At 50.4% G+C, this 16,120-nt stretch overlaps 1 protein-coding gene across 7 annotated transcripts in view; it reads left to right on the top strand.

Moving 5' to 3' along the window:
* LOC133354684 (AT-rich interactive domain-containing protein 1A-like) overlaps positions 1-14,387 on the top strand; it is a 68,708-nt gene extending 54,321 nt beyond the window's left edge. For 6 of the 7 annotated variants that reach the window (XM_061571777.1, XM_061571765.1, XM_061571757.1 and 3 more), the window contains 7 exons: positions 408-496; positions 740-827; positions 1,361-1,492; positions 1,974-2,055; positions 3,939-5,088; positions 5,578-5,708; positions 8,721-14,387. In XM_061571777.1, the coding sequence (XP_061427761.1) occupies positions 408-496; positions 740-827; positions 1,361-1,492; positions 1,974-2,055; positions 3,939-5,088; positions 5,578-5,708; positions 8,721-10,856 (3,808 nt within the window). In that variant the 3' untranslated portion in view covers positions 10,857-14,387. The remainder of the gene's footprint in view (positions 1-407; positions 497-739; positions 828-1,360; positions 1,493-1,973; positions 2,056-3,938; positions 5,089-5,577; positions 5,709-8,720) is intronic. The other variant, XM_061571770.1, reaches the window with a different exon arrangement.
* The last annotated feature ends 1,733 nt before the right edge of the window (positions 14,388-16,120 follow it).

The following is a 16,120-nucleotide window of genomic DNA, read 5'->3' as shown; positions in this document are numbered from 1 at the left end:
ATTTTTCGTTTAATATTATGCGGTTTATAATGTTAGTATCTTCATGTATTAATATCCATTTAAATATTGTAAAGTTCGTTTTTTGGGTTAAAAAGGTTAACTTTCGTTGCTATCGGAACGAATGATGTATTTCCTATACTCGCTTAATGACCAAATCACCTAACGACTGGTTTCATGGAACAATGAACGGCGTTCGGAGGGTTTCTACTGTATTGCCACCATCAGCAATCATTTACATCATCTTATTTTAACATAGATTCTCTTTAAGCCTATTTGTAATCTTGCAGCTGATCCCCACAACCAGAATATCGGCCGTGTTTGTGTCATCGGCAGAGGTGGCAGTTTTTAATGCACGTGTCTATATTATTGACTCCTGTTCAATCTTGTGCTGCCCTCTGTATCTTCAGGTACGGTGGCATGCCCAGCGGTGAGCCATACCCTGGGGGAGCCGATCCAGCGTATCAGAGACCCTACGACGGATATCCACCCCGGAGAGGTGAGGGCCGCAGGGCATAGTTGGTGGCATTCGATGTCATTTTATTTTTGCGTAATGGTCTGTGCCTCTTGTCAAGAGCCATTTGGAGCCTCCATTCATCTTTCTCGAATGACTTTCAGTCGTTTGTGTCCTCTGAAGATAGGGCCACTCACCATTTGCATTTGTGGAAACAAGACTTCCCTGTGGGGTACAAGAGCCTGCAATGACGGACGGGTGGGGGGTGTGGTGTGCATGTGTGCGCAGGTGCGGAGGGCTATGGAGGCGGTCCCGGAGACCCCTACAGCCAGGGACCAAGACCACACCTTCAGTATCCTCCAAGCTACGAACGACGGTAACAGGAGTTTGTGTTTTCATTTATATTGAGTTGGTGATTGTTATTGGATTTCAAGAAACCCGAGTGAATTAACATTGTAAGGACATGCAACCCAACTAGCTTAATGCAGTTGGTTATGGAAGCTTAACCATAGCTCAGGCATACACTAGACTGATGAAACCCTTGCCTGTTTATAAAACACATTTGAAACGAAGCTGCAATTCACATCATTCAAGTCCATCTATACATATGAATTAGAAAAGCAAAACATATTGATCGATAGAAATTCTTCAAGTATCGAAAACACATCTATTGAGCAGTGTGCAGTATAATTATGGTGCTCTTATTTAAAATACAGATATCCCAAAAGTGTGTTATCACTTGTTACGACCGGATTTGAACAAACGTTGATCTATAAACCCAAAGGCAAAAGATTGAACTTGAGGCTGCTCAGGAGTCCTGGTTTTAAGGAATAGGTTTTTTGTGGTGGTCTTCGTGACATATTCAAATTGTGCTCAACATTTGTCGTCTCGGTTTTCACCGTGGTGCAGGCCAGAGCAGATGATGGGTTCAGAGGGTGGAGGTGGAGGGGGTGGCGCAGGAGGAGGTGGCATGGCCTCGCAGAACTCGACATCCGACCCTGGCCTGTACTCCCCCAAGTTTCCTCCTGGAAGCCAACAATGGTAGAGCTAACCAGTGTCAGAAGCACCATTAGAAACCACCACAACCGATATGCACACTGCCGCTATCATCACCTTCGTCATGATCAACACTTATTGCCGCAAGCACTACCAAATAACACCATAACCACTAGCTGTCATGATCGGCATCTATACATGCCACTATCATCATTGTCATCAGCACCCATTGCTATTAAAATTATTAAAATGCCACCATTGTTGGCACACAATCGTATTGATTTTGTTTATTAAAGTGCCTTTCTTCACATAGTCATGGACTCTAAATAGAAAATGTATTTCTTTAGAACTGCTTTTTGTGTTTAGTTTGTTCTCCTTCCCCCGCACCTCCGATTAACATGGTTGGCTACATAAGGTAAAAAAAAGGTTCTACATACGTACATACTGTGAATTATGGAATCTGCTCATGTTCTTGTTGCATCGGTGACCGTTGTCGCTGTGCCATTGTTGCTGTTCTCTGTGGCAGGTCGGACCAGTGCGGCACTGGATACATGGCGCAGGGGCCGCCACCGTACCCACCTAATCAGCCCGGCGTGTTTCCGCAACAGGCGAGTAACCCACACCACCAGCATTGCACTACCATAAACCATCACCGCAGCTCGGAGAATCGCACATTTCGGCAGGGCCCACGTGCTGCTCTAGAGGACTCCCATCAGAAGTTGTGCTGACGTAATGACACTGTTCTCAAGCGGTGAAGAGATTTGAATACATGGCATATCACACGGATGTATTACAAAGTGGTGTCGGTATTCGTATGTGTTTTGAAGAGTTTATCAATGCCTCGTCAGGTACACTTGTTTTCTTTGTTGGGACATTAGCTGGATTACGTCGATGCCACCGTTCACAGGTCGTCTGTGGACGTCACTGCCATCCACAGGAACCAGACTACCAGAGTAAACCCTAGCATATGGGAAAATAACATAACAGGAGTCCCTCAGTTAATAATGATTTTAATCCTTTCCACGAAAACTACTGTTAACCGAAATAACTGTAAATCGGAATATAGGTTAAACTATCTACACTCCCCTCATTTCCTTCTCCTGACTCCATATCATTAGTAGTCTTTACATTTCTATAATAATTTCTGTACCTTTGAATATCCTAGTCGAGGAATCCTTGACATTGGTAGCTTGAATTTTGTCCTTATGTTGCAAAATTTAAAAAATGGTGGATTGGGTCAACCCAAACTCACTCATAAGTGCACTGTTTTACCCTGTTTTTCATGCTTATACACTTTTCCTTTTGAGAATTCACTTTAGGGGCCATTGCTATCACTATTATTTCACTTACGAATTGAAACATAAGTAAAAATCACCGAGTCTGCAAGAGAGCTGTTTCCACTACCAAAACAGAAATCATGATGTGAATAAAGCCAGTCAAGGTCTAAATGCTCACAAATGGGCATCGCTGATTGGCTGAGGGCATGGCTCGGCCCACTTACGAGTGTTCGAATTGGCCGAAATTGGCGCCCGCATGCATGACGTCAGCATACCGCTAATCAAAATGTTAACGTTAGTCGAAACCGTAGGGTCCTATGGGAGGCGAAACGTTAACCGATGTCACTTTTAACCGACGAACTACTTTACAAAAAATATTCATGGCTAGATGATTAATATACTTTGCTTTGGTATCTCACCTAGCACTGCCATCTACTGGCTGCCCAGTAGCCCTACAGGTTACGACTGGCATGATCCACCGACTGCTGCCTCCAGAGCAAATGGGGTGGCACTTCCGCACATAAAAACCATGAAACTCCAAGGACTTATGTCGTGGAACTGGCATTGTGACACTGGGCTGATGTGTGATGCGAGCCCATTGTGAGGCCAATTGTGGTCTCTAACATTGCAAAGTTTGGTGTATATATATTAATAAAGTAATGTCATTTATTATCCAGAAACCTGTGGTGGCATGTTGGGCCAGATTATTTTAAGGACTGTTTTGCATGTGGGAGAACTAAATAATTTGAGAAAATGTGCTGGGGGGATAACAGATCGGTGGGTCCCCACAGATCTGTTTCCTGTACTGACACGTAGGCTTACGCAACCAATATTTATAATAAAGGTTTTTTGGGTTAGAGCTCGTAAATACAAATGTGTTGTTAACCCACCACCTAATTTGTAAGGTTTCACGAGTAATTACATCCAGCATCATCGGGCGATTATTTTTTTTTTTGCCAATTCTGGAAAACCTTACTAATTGGCTGTTGGGTGGTGGTGGGTTAAATACACATTCATACTTATGCGATCTAACCCAAAAAACGTTTAATATGAATTTTGCTGTACTGTCATCTCCTGGAGTTCATTGAAGACCAGCTAGGTCTTGTTGTGTCTCAAATCTGTCACCCAACCAATGTGTGTGCCGCTAAGCACACCTGCAGCCCCATGTACACACAAGGTCATCAACACTTTGCTGTATGTAACTTGTACCGCAGGCCTACAAGCGCCCTGCGGACGGAGGCTACGAAGGCCCCCCGGCCAAGAGGCAGGAAACCGATGCCGTTTACAACTCCCACTACAGCAACAACCAACAGCTGTCGCAGCAGGCTCCCCCTCCTCCTCAGCAGCAGCAGCAGCAACAGCAGCAGCAGGGCCAGTACGGCTCTTACGAGCCGGGCTTTCCTGGTCCAGATCACAGGGCGGCATCGGGTCCGTACTCTCAGGTGTACGGCCGCCCGGTGGCCCCAACGGCCACAGCTCAGGCGGCGGGCACGGCTGGTGGGCCTCTCCCTCCAGGCGGTGTCGCTGTCCCACAGGGCCCAGGGGGCCCGGTCTCTCAGGAGGTCGCCCAGGGCCCTGTCGTAGCCGGGCCCAGTCAGGATCTGGGAGCGTTGAGCCGTGAGCACGGAGCGCCGGGGCAGCCAGTTCCGGCGAACCAAGCGTCCGGGCTGGCGCCCTCTGCCAATGCCGCGCCTGCCGGACAGTGTCCCAGCCCCATGATGAGCCAGGCACCTGGCGGTGTCGCCGGAGCCATGGGCCAGCCCGCCATGGGGGTGTCTCGCCCCTCTGGTGACCCCACCATGCAGCCAAGTGTGTGGGCCAGCCGGGGCGAACCCCCCTACCCCTATCAGGCACGGCAGCAAGGGATGCCGGGCCCGCATGGACCTCCTTACGCCGTTCCTCCGCGCTCCGAGGAAATGATGGATCAAGCGCGTGGCCCCTGGCAGCAGGGGCAGGGGCAGCAGCAGCCGCAGACGCCGGTGCAGCAGCAGCAGCCGCCGCAGCAACAGCAGCAGCGCCTGCCGCAAAGCTCGATGTCCGGATCGCCGTACCCGCGCCCAACCCTGCATCACAGCTACCACCAGCAGCCGCCGTACCCGGGCCACGGATCTCCCGCGTCGGGCGCGTACCACCGCTCGCTGTCGCCAGGCCGCTCTCCGTATGTGAGCGGCATGGTTGCCCCCACGCCGCCTGGCGCCCGCATGATTCACCGCGCCGGGCACCCGGTGCCGGCCACACAGCTGGGTCCGTCGGGCTGCTTGGCCATGCCGACTGTGCGGCGCGAGCTCTGCTTCCCGGCGCGATCCGTCGAGGCCACGCAACCCACGTACAAGCCGCGCCGAAAACTGACGTCCAAGGAAGTCGGTGAGCCTTGCGGTGGTCGCGTTGTTCGTTTGTCGTTATATTTAAACCACGTGAGAGCCCATTGAGACCAACGGTGTCTCTGTCAGGGATAACTTGGGTCAAATGAGTACAGCATAAAAAAAAATCCTACGTGCTGCAGTGGGTTTTCTTGACAATGCCAGTGCTTCTGGGCTATGTAATGATTTACCCCTTCCCTCCCATGCTATTTGATGAATTGCCACGATCTGTGGCCACGAATTGACTCAAGAATCGATGGTAGCTTTATTACTTCTCTCCCTTTTGCACTTGGATTGCATCCCAGTGTTTTTAGTACAGTAAAACTGCGCAATGAAGATGGAGAAATGGTGTCGCAGATTAAAGGATTAGTAGCGGATAAAAGGTTGGTAGGAACGAGGAGGGGGGTTAGTGGTGGTGACGGTGCTGGGGCATTGAAGCAACACTGGTTTCTGAAGGATGGGCATCATCGTGTGGCTGCATCTTCCTCCCCAGGCTCCCCGGAGGCGTGGCGCGTGCTCATGTCTCTCAAGTCAGGGCTGCTCGCCGAGAGCGCCTGGGCCGTCGACACCGTCAACGTGCTCCTCTACGACGACACCAGCGTCTCCAGCTTCAACCTCAGCCAGGTGCGCGCACCGCCACGACCACGCAGAGTCGTCGTCGCCCCTCCGCAGGGGTAGTGTGCGACACCGCGCAGCTCTTGAATGGCATGGCAGTAGGTTTGTGCGCGTGTGGTGTCTTGTGATAATGTGCGAGTCGCGTTGACGTTTGTGAAATGTATTAGCACTTGGGAGACAAAGGGTGCTGGGCGTGGTGCATGTCAAACCACTCCACATGTGCTCGTGCCAGCCTTAATATTAGAGGCCGACCGAAACTGAATTTCTGGTTTCGGCCGAAAACGAAACCAGACCGAAAGTAAAAAATTGACTTTCGGCCGAAACCTAAAGTATGCCGAAAGAGGCCATTTGCCAACTTTCGGCGCCGAAACCGGATTTCGGTCGGCCTCTACTTAATACGCTCTGGCTAACAGCATTTTCCCCAACAGTCTGTATGAATGAGCGTGTGAAGTGTGTGTTGTGTGGAGTCGTGCATGTCTTTGCCATAATGATTGTACTTTGTGGCGTGTGATGTTTGTGTTGATGTATTTTGTGCATGTTTGTGGTGTGTGCTGCGTTCAAGTTCATTTATTTCAAGTTCATTTATTAGATATAGCCCTGTGAGCCATTCGGCTCTTGAATCGGGTGCAACCGCAGACATGCGTAAAATGTCTGGTCCAGTGGAGCTGTATACAAGTTCACCAAGGACCTACAACTAGTCGAGACATTCAATGCTGTCAAGGGGCCACAGTTTGGGATTTTTTATTCTCTTGAGGTGTTCCTGATCTAGTCATCCTTCAGGACCTTCATGATGGAAGGGCTGGCCTGGGTAAAGCCATGTGGCTGGGAGTCGGGAGCCATTTCCTGTTCACCTTTTGGTGCATCAGGAATGTCCTTTAATCCCCTTACACTATTCATCATCTCTCTTCGAGAATAATTTACTTTGAGAATCATTCCATGCTCTTTGGTTCTTTCGGTAGAGTCACGTAGGTGAAAATAAAATAAAAATATTTTATTTTTATTTTATTTAAAAAATATTTTATTTGTATTTTTATTTTATTTTCACCTACATGACTTTACCGAAAGAACCAAAGAGTATGGATCCTTGCAGTCACGAAAACTTCAAATCTAGAATTAATCCTTCCATGGCTATACCAGTGTTTTTCTTTTGGGGAAAATACATTGGAAGGCTGATCTCCAGGTGCAGTCAAGCGATGGTACCTTATATAAATAAGAATAGGATTTTACTCTTTCTGGCAATAAAACAGGCATTAAGATGTTCAAACACCAAATAGATCCCTTTTGCAGGGATTCAAGTCTGCATTAACCACATACACTTGTGGCAAAACATGCAAACAAACATGCTCTGATAATATATGCATTGTCTTTGAAACTGATTAGCCTACACCAGGGATATCCTTTTTGTTTCCTTGTCTCACCATTGTCAGACCAGAGAACGCCAAAAGGCGGACAGTACTCAGACAATGCACCTATCAGAGCATTTGTAGCTCGGGGTGAGGAGCAATATCGTGTGGTTAATGCAAACTTGATTCATTGCAACAAGTATCTATTTGGTATTTGAACATCTTAACACCTGTTCTATTGCCATACTTTTGTACTGGGAAAAAAATATCCCAGGATGGGACCTTACTCGTCCAACCGTGCTAGTGATGACTTGGTGTAACTGGTGCCCGTTCGGAGGAGTTCTGCTCAAAGTGCAGTGCTTTCTACACCAAACTAAGTCACCTGCCTGTTTACTCTGAACACTCAACCCTCTCCACTGTCCATGAATAAAGCTGTAGTGGAGGAGTTTACATTCCTGGTTGGTGTGCTCATGGCCAGCTCAGGTTTGCGAGCAGAGGTCTTCGAATCAGTCAAGTCGCATTATCTTTTAATATGATATGTCAAGCTGTGTGGATTATACGTGGTTTTTCACTCCATACGGCCACTCTTGGTCTGCTCTGCCACAATCTCACACCTTCTCTGTTTGCGAAATTTGGCCTCTTTTTAAAGGAAGACTGGACTGGCTTGATACATTCCTGTTGGCCTGGATTTATCTGGATTGGATTGCATGCGAGGAGCTCGCAGATCCTTGAACGATCTCAACATTGTTGGTATTACGGTTGTTTATGCAAGTAATCTTTACCGAGTCTCAATAATCTTTTGGAGGAAGGTTCTGACAAGTTTTGTAGGAGAGCAGTTTCTTCAGGATTGGGATGTTTGTCCAATACCAGTTATTGCATCATGACCAGATCTTAGTCCGCTATGTCTCACCACCGCATGTCTTAAGTAGATTTTGTTTGGCCAGATAGAGAGGACTAAATTGTAATGGCGTGGGCTACAGAAGAGATGTGCAGATTTGGTTCCCTGGAGGATTTGGAGCTGAGTGGATTTGCCGATGACTGGTACCGTCAGTGTCGTTTTAGCCTCTTTGGATGGGGGACGTGAAAGACTGAACTGGTTAGTTGAATGCAGTTGCCCACCAGTAACAATGGGAGGCAGAGAAGCCAAATTTAACAGAAAAGTCATACTGTGAAAGATGACAGTGGGAGGAGCACAGGTGGTGCATCTGCTAGCCATTTAATTCCCTTAACCCATAACACCTGGGCCTGTCGCCATGGCCTGTTCGTGCGCTTTCGACACTTTAACGTGACACGTTTGCATTCTGGTCAATGGTGGTGGTTTTTGTTTTGTGTGTGTTATTGCTTGTGAAAGTTGTTTGACTGCTTGAATCTGTTGCTGTAGACCCTGTACCGTTCCTGTTCCGTTGCAATGTGCACTGATGCCTACTTTATCGAGAGCGATATTGGCACGTAAAATAATGATTGAACATATGTGTCATGTTATACATGTCGTCTTGATAATTATTGCCTTGCATGTCACGATGCTTGTATATTGTGTCGTGGTGTGCGTATTGTATAGAACTTACTTTTATTGTGCTGTCCACGCCATGTTGCGGGACACTTGTGTGCCTCGCGATGTACCGTGTGTGTGTGTTGTTCTTCTGACCCTGACCCCCCCCCCTGCTCCGATCTCGCACAGCTGCCCGGCCTGCTCGAGCTGCTGGTCGAGCATTTCCGTCGCTGCCTCATCGACATCTTCGGTATCCTGGAGGAGTACGAGCTCGGCAACTCCGAGAAGAAGTCCCTTCTCGACGGGAAGCTCTTTGCCAAGGCGCAGGACTCTGTGCGGCTCGGCCTCAACGGTGATGCTGACAAGTCGGATGACGAGGAGTGTGGCGGCGGTGGCGCCGGTGACGAGAACACAAACGACGACTCCGGCACGGACCGCAACAGCTCGGCCATGGATCTGGAGGACGAGCCGGCGCAGCCCGACTCGGAGGAGACCATGGAGACGACGACGCCTGCAGCGTCGTCGTCGTCTTTCCCGCCGCTCGCATTGGCGGCAGCGTCGTCGTCGTCGGAAAAGGGCGAGGGCGTCAAGGGTGCCACCCCGGCGCCTGCAAATGGGGAGGACGCGGTGTCGGCACGCTCGCTCGCGGCGAGCACGTTCGACCGCCTTCCCATCAAGGTGGTGGAGAAGGCGGAGGAGTTTGTGGTGGAGCGGCCGGACTGCGCCGGCACCCGACTCCCAGATGGCGAGTGCGGGCGGCTGCACTGGCAGCTGGGCGGTGGCGACATGACAGAGCACATCCAGACGCTGTTCGAGAGTCGGACGGGCAGGACAGCCCTGCTGCACCGTAGCCTCAAGCGGAGGCAGCGGGGAGCGGAGCCGCCCAAGGCCCCGCGACCCTCCGGCACGGTGGAAAACGGCGACGGCATGGACGCGCGGAGGGCGGCTGCGGAGGCGGTGCCGTCGGCTGGCGCCGATGGATTTTGCGACCTCGGTTTGCCCAACGGGCTGCATTCCTCGCTCGATGAGAAGCTGAAGGGTGCAGGCAGGCTGCTGGAGGATGAGCCAGAGTGCAAGGACGACCCCCCGCTGTGCACGTTCGAGGACTGGCAGGAGGCGCTGTCGCGGCGCTGCGTTTGCATCTCCAACACGCTGCGCAGCCTCTCGTTCGTGCCGGGCAACGACGCGGAGATGTCGCGGAACCCAGCGCTGCTCGCGATTCTCGGCCGCCTGATCCTCCTGCACCACCGTCACCCTGAGCGGCGGCGTGGGCGCATGCACCCGCACGACGGGCCGCTCACCGGCTGCAACGCCGCCGCCGGTACCACCGAGAGAGAGCGTGACGCCCGGAAGGAGGTGGACGCGGACAGGATGAATCGAAACGAGGATGACGAGGATGCGAAAGACGACGACGAAGAGGAAGAGGAAAAGGAGGAGGGCAGGAAGAGCTCGCTGTTGAATGGCGATGGAAAAGAAGCGGATGCCGAGACGGGAGAGGCTCAGGAGTTGGGGCGCGGTGGCGGCGAAGCAAAGCCAAGTATGCACGGTTTTGGTGGCCCGGTTGCCAGCGGCGATGCTGACGATCACGAGTCAAGCGAGCGCCACTGGTGGTGGGACTGCCTGCAGAGCCTGCGGGAAAACGCCTTTGTGACACTGGCCAACATCGCGGGCCAGCTGGACCTCTCCGCGTACCACGAGAGCCTCGTGTTCCCGCTGCTCGACGGGCTCCTGCACTGGGCCGTGTGCCCGTCGGCGGAGGCACGTGACCCCTTCCCCAGCGCGGGCCCCACCTCAATGCTGTCCCCGCAGCGCCTCGTGCTCGAGTGCCTCTCCAAGCTGAGCACGCAGGACGGTAACGTGGACCTCATGCTGGCGACGCCGCCGTTCGGCAGGCTGCGCCGGCTCTGCGGCACGCTGGTGACGCTGGTGAGCGAGCGGCGCGAGCAGGTGTGCCGCGAGATGGCGCTGGCCCTGCTCGCCAACCTGGCGCAAGCGGACGGGCTGGCGGCGCGCGCCATCGCGCTGCAGCGTGGTTCGGTGCCCACGGTGTTGGGCTTCCTCGAGGACTGCCTGGTAGCACTGATCCACCAGCAGAGCCCCGCCGCCATGCTGCAGCACGCGCCGCCCCCCGCCGTGCAACATCCGAGCCACGACATGATGCGGCGCGCCGCCACCGCGCTGCTCGCCATGGCGCGCGCGCCCGAGAACCGGCCGCACTTCCTCCTGCAGCAGGGCCGGCTTCTGGACGTGTCCATGTCCAGCATGCTGCACCCCAGCATCGCCGCCATCCTGGGCGATGTCCTCTACAGGGTGGCACAGGCCTGAGCGGCTTTCTTTGGCGAAGTGGGTGCGGGTGGGGGTGTGGGGGAGGTGGTGGTGGCGGCGGCGCCAGCGGTGCGGGGTGCTGGTGGGGGGCGGGAGAGGCGGTTGGGTGGGTGCAACGCCACTCTCAACTCGATCCCCGCTCCGCTCGTGTGCCCGGGGGGGGGGCACGCTTTGTCAAGAAAAATAAAAGCAGGAGAAATGTAATTTTATTTAGGTAATTATAATAAAATGCTGCTTTGCTGCTATGCGTGAGGCTTGTGCCTGCCGCTGTGCGCTGCACGAAGCGTTGAACGGCACCAGGGAGCCGTCCCGGCCCTGCCCTCGGTTGGTTGCGGGGGGCGCGCCTTGACTCGCTGTGCCCAAGCCGTGAGTCGCAGCGAACGAATGGAGCAGCTACATCCGTGGTTCCTTTTCGCACGGCGCTTATCTCCCCGGACTAAACAGCGCCGTTTCCATTGAACTTTTCCTCAAGGGGATTTGCCATCTCCTGGATAATCCGTTGCTTGGTGTAGCTTGGATCGGGGGGGGGGGGGAGGAGGTCACGGCCGAGAAGTGGAGGAAAATTTTGGGAGCGTGGAGCAGTTGCAAGAGAGGGGGGTGTGGGGTTGTCGGGACTGTCACGTGGTCGACACCACTCCCATACTGGAACAGTTTTCCCTTGTACGTATCCTTACGGTAGCAACCGAATTTATTATTTTTAAAATTGTAACCGCAAGGAGCACCCGGGGTGGGGGAGGGGACTAATGGTTTGAACGCTGTGTTCATGTTTAGTTTCCAAACGTGGCCCATAAGCGTGTGGTGGCGGAAGTTTTTCGCACAGGGACACCCCCACCGGAATGCCCGTATCGGTTTACCGCTCTTGGCTGCACGAGTTGAAACCGCGATGGTAAAGAGAGACCCCACCTCCCTCACCCTCTACGGCGGGCTACGATTTTGTGCCGAGGTTACGCGCGTGCGTGAGTGGGATGCACGCAACCGCAAAAAATCCCATCGCTGCCTCCACAGCCCCCCCCCCCCCCCCCCCGCTTTCTCAAGACCTCACTCGGCAGCCAACTTCCAAAAGAAAATCGTGCGTCGCTCTTTTGTTTTGGAGCCACAGTTCCTGGGAGGTTACACATTCTTTTATTTTTTTTTCATTAGGACAACTTTTTTAACTCGGCATGTGTGTTGAATGTCAAAATTTAAGGCCTAGTCCTCGACATACCAAGTTTAGTGCGTAATAAGTGCCGAATCATTTCACGCGTTTTTTATCGCGGTGTCGGCTTGCGGGGTGGATGGGTGGGTGGGGGGGGACAGGCAGGAATCTTCGCGCGTTGCTCGTCCGGCCCAACGAAACCGCGTGTGCGCGTGTCACGTTTTACCGGCCCCGCTTTGCCGCCTCCGCTCCAGCTCTTCTTGATTTCAACATCCGCCTCCTGCATTTGATGGTGACCGCTTGATTTAACGCCTTTTTAAGGGTTCATGTTTTTTTTGTTCCTGTCCTGTAAATTTAGTAGCAGAGCGTTGCTTTATTTTTTTATTCCTCCACTTGCGACGTTGGAGGTGTTTTTTGCCTTCTCATCGAGCAGTGTTCTGCTGCCCCTTTTCCTCTACTGTTAGCCAAGCTTTCCTCACTCCCCTTTGTGACCAGACATAGGATGAAACATTAGATGTCATCATATGGGTGTTCTGTGTGTGCTTTTTTTACACTGTAGTTTATTTTGTTCATGTTCTTTAAAAAAAACGATGAAAAAAAGACTATTCCTTGGTTTTTATTTGTGCCTCTGATAGAAGATGTAATATTCTACGCTCGTAAATTAAAACACGCGGAAGAGCGTAGCATTGTAACGACAAAATGTTCTGTTTTGTGGTTATTGATATAAAATTTGATGGCGTGTGTCTACTAAAAAAAGCGCATAAATTAACAGCAAAAGTAGATGAAAGTAACGGTGGTGAATTTAAAATAAACACGTGGATACGGAGAAGCGAAAGGGCTCGCTCTATCGTGACTCACAACCTCTGGCTTCCTCTTGTCTCGTGATGAACTTTTGGAGATTTATTATTTTTTAAAACAAGAACTTTTTTAGAAAAGAGGGGGAGAGAATGGGAGTGGGGGGGGGGGGGGCTTTTGCCATCGTGGGGTGGGTGGGGGGCTCAGAGTTGAGTAGCCCTGCGGCGTAGCCGAGAAGGCCGGTGATTTTGGTCACCGCCGCGTCGATCCGGAGGGGGCAGACTTTTGAGTCGTGCGGAGTGTCGTCGAATGCGTCGACCTACTTTAAAGTAAAAAAAATATTAAGTCTTTTAACAAAAACGTGTCTTTTAAATTAGTCGAAAAGGCAAAGCCCTCCGATGTTGTCGAGTGTCCGTGGCATCTCGGTGAAATGCGGGTTGATGGCACACACGCGCGTGAGATCTTAAGCTCCTTGTGTAAGTAATAAAAGAAAGTAGTCGATTAAAAACGCGCACACACACAAAAAATAAAGGCAAAAAAAACCGAGAAAAACGGGAAAAAAAATACACATTTTTTAAAAAACAAAACTATATACACACTTAGCAATGTAGAGTTTGAAAACACGAGTTAAAAAAATAAGTTGAAATAATATTAATGGAATAAAAGTAAAATAAACCAAAAAATGTGTGGAATGTTTGCCAGCCAATGAATGAATGTGAATGAGGGGGCAAGGGGTGGGGGTATGTTGGGACTCTGGGGGGGGAGTGGTGTTGTCAGCTTGGGTGATGGGGGGGTGGTGGGGTTAAAGCTCAATGCTGGGTGAGCACGGAGAGCTTCATTGTAGAGGAATACTCCTATAGGTCGTACCCGGATTAAAGATTTGAACTGCTTGAGCGCAAGTTCGCAAAGCTATGCTGGTCGATGAGGGGGGAGGGCGGAAGGGCGGGGGAGTTTGGCCTTCGTTTCATTTACGTTTTGTGTACTTTTTTTTCTACAGCCTTGTGAAAAGTTTGGGTTGGGCACCGTTCCGTGTGTGTGTGCGCGTGCGCGCGTGTGTACATATTAAGATAAAAACGAAATAAAAAAATTAGAAAAGGAAAACCACAAAAAAATAGAAACAAAAACCAACCCTTGTATACTATATAAAACTTTACTCATTACGTTTTCTGTAGAACAATAGATCGACTGTCGTAAATCAGCTATTAGCATTAGCCGTATATCCATCTCAATTATTAATATTTTATTTTTATTATTTTCTTTTGGAAGTTTTACCTTTCTGTATTTAGAGGGGATTTGTAAACCTGAGTATTTTATTTTATTTCTAAGGCGTTGCGCTCTGTTAATAGAGCACATTTAACTGAATCTGTTGATCATGGTGTTTGTTATTAAATGGAGTATAAAGCTGCAAAAAGATGATCCACGTTGCTCAGTGATTAATATGACCGGCTTATTTGTATGAGCTACGTAGGGGAAAAAAGTCGATGTAAATCAATCATTTGTTTTCCTACAGGCTTATGAGTGTCAATTCCTCGGTGCGAAAAAATCTTTTTACTGTATGTCTCACGGTGAAAATAAATGTACATGAAATCTTGGTAACATTGGCCCACTTGCCTTGTGTCTCGTGTTGGCACAGGGTAACAGAAAGGCTTTGGGCTTCATTGTGTGAAGCCCCGTCAGCCACGGTGTGGTTGTGGTGGTGCACACCCTATAATCCAGCGACTTGGAGGCAAGAGGTTGGTGGATTGTGCAGATGTTGAAACCTTGGCATACATGACCCCCCCCCCCTCCCCACCTGCAGGGCGTCAAGTGGGAAGGGCTGTAAGAGGCAGGAGAGCCAAGTCGTTTTCAGGCCGACTGTGTAATGGAGTGGGAGCTTTCCCTTGGCTTTCATGAGATTCTTTGATTTGCCTTCCATAAGCAAAACAAAATCAATCGAAAGTTTAAATACAGTCACAAATTGTCATTGAGGTTTTCCATGGTAAACTAATCCTACTTTGGTTCCAGTTACTCTGCTTTTGGTTTTCTCCTCTCAAGTGGCACATGCAGGTGACTGGATATTGAAAACGCTAAAACACCACGAGGCACCAAGGGTTGGGCTCTCACCAGAAGAGATTTCCTGGGAGTCTACAGCCCGCGTACACCGATTAGCACGGTTGGCTACGTACGGTTGTGGAAGAAGTTCGACGTACATACAGAGCACTAAAGCATTCCAGTTGCTCAACGCTTCCACGTTTGGGGGCTTCCCAGTTGTGCTGTTCCGCTCTCCTGACGTGCACCTTCCATGAAATGGAGCAAACCTCGAAAATGCCAAACAGCATTCACTTACGGCCTGAAAACATTTCGTAGATCAACGCCATTCCACATGTGCTTGTCACCTGAAACTCAGGAAAAACCCAGTCGGCCACATGCTGCCCGACGCACAGCACTCGACATTTCCATCGTATTGAGTTAAGGGCCCATTCTGAATGTAAAGAACCAGGGACATCGCAGGGTCTTGAGGAATGACCCATGCATGACATGGGCTTTTTATTTTCGAGTAAATTGCACGAGATTTGTAGAAGGCAGTAAACATTTTCCCGTTGCTCTTATTTTTGAGTTGAGACATTGAAAATGGTGACAGGCAGGGAAAATCCTGGTTACGTGGTACAGGCAATTTGGAGGTTTTTGTGGGGGGGCACTCAAAATGACATTTCAAGGGCATTTTACATTCCAATGCGTATTGAACACGCGCAAGTCAAAAAGTTAGTTCAACATACACAGACAACATGCACTCTTTTTTTCAGCCACACTCAGGGTGTTTTGGGGGAACATAGAGACCTGCCGTGTCTGCACAAGGGACATTCATTTTTTTTGCAGACACCGGCGGGGTGTGGGGTGGAGGGGTCACGGACGCGTAATTATTCATCGCACGTGTGTCCCAGAAGCCCACGAGTCTTTTGTTGGGCGAAAGCAAAACAACCCTCGCCGTTGGGTTCAACCAAAGGAGGGGAAAGTGTGCCGCCAATACCGATGCCGCAAAGCGACAATTCCCGTTGTCCGCACCTGACCGTGCAACAAGGACAGCAGTCGTCTGGCATATGGGGAGGGGCAGGCCACCCGATGGAGAGAGGCTCTCACCTGCTTATCAACTGCATGCCAAGTGTCGTGGTGGCAATGGTGCTGAGCACAAGGCCCCCCGAGCTTGCCCAAGTTTGTAATGACACGGATACTCAAATCAATGGGATGCCGATGCATATTTGTCGTTTTAAGCACGTGATTATTTAAAGTTAGGATGGTCGTTCGATTTACTGTGGTTAATTTACTACACATTTAATCAACTGCTCCATTGTGATGG

The sequence above is a fragment of the Lethenteron reissneri genome, chromosome 6, assembly GCF_015708825.2.
Source record: "Lethenteron reissneri isolate LAM-NWPU_2019-01 chromosome 6, ASM1570882v1, whole genome shotgun sequence".
Lineage (NCBI taxonomy): Eukaryota > Metazoa > Chordata > Hyperoartia > Petromyzontiformes > Petromyzontidae > Lethenteron > Lethenteron reissneri.
The sequence above is the reverse complement of the archived record's forward strand: the minus strand, read 5'-3'. Positions and strand labels throughout refer to the sequence as shown.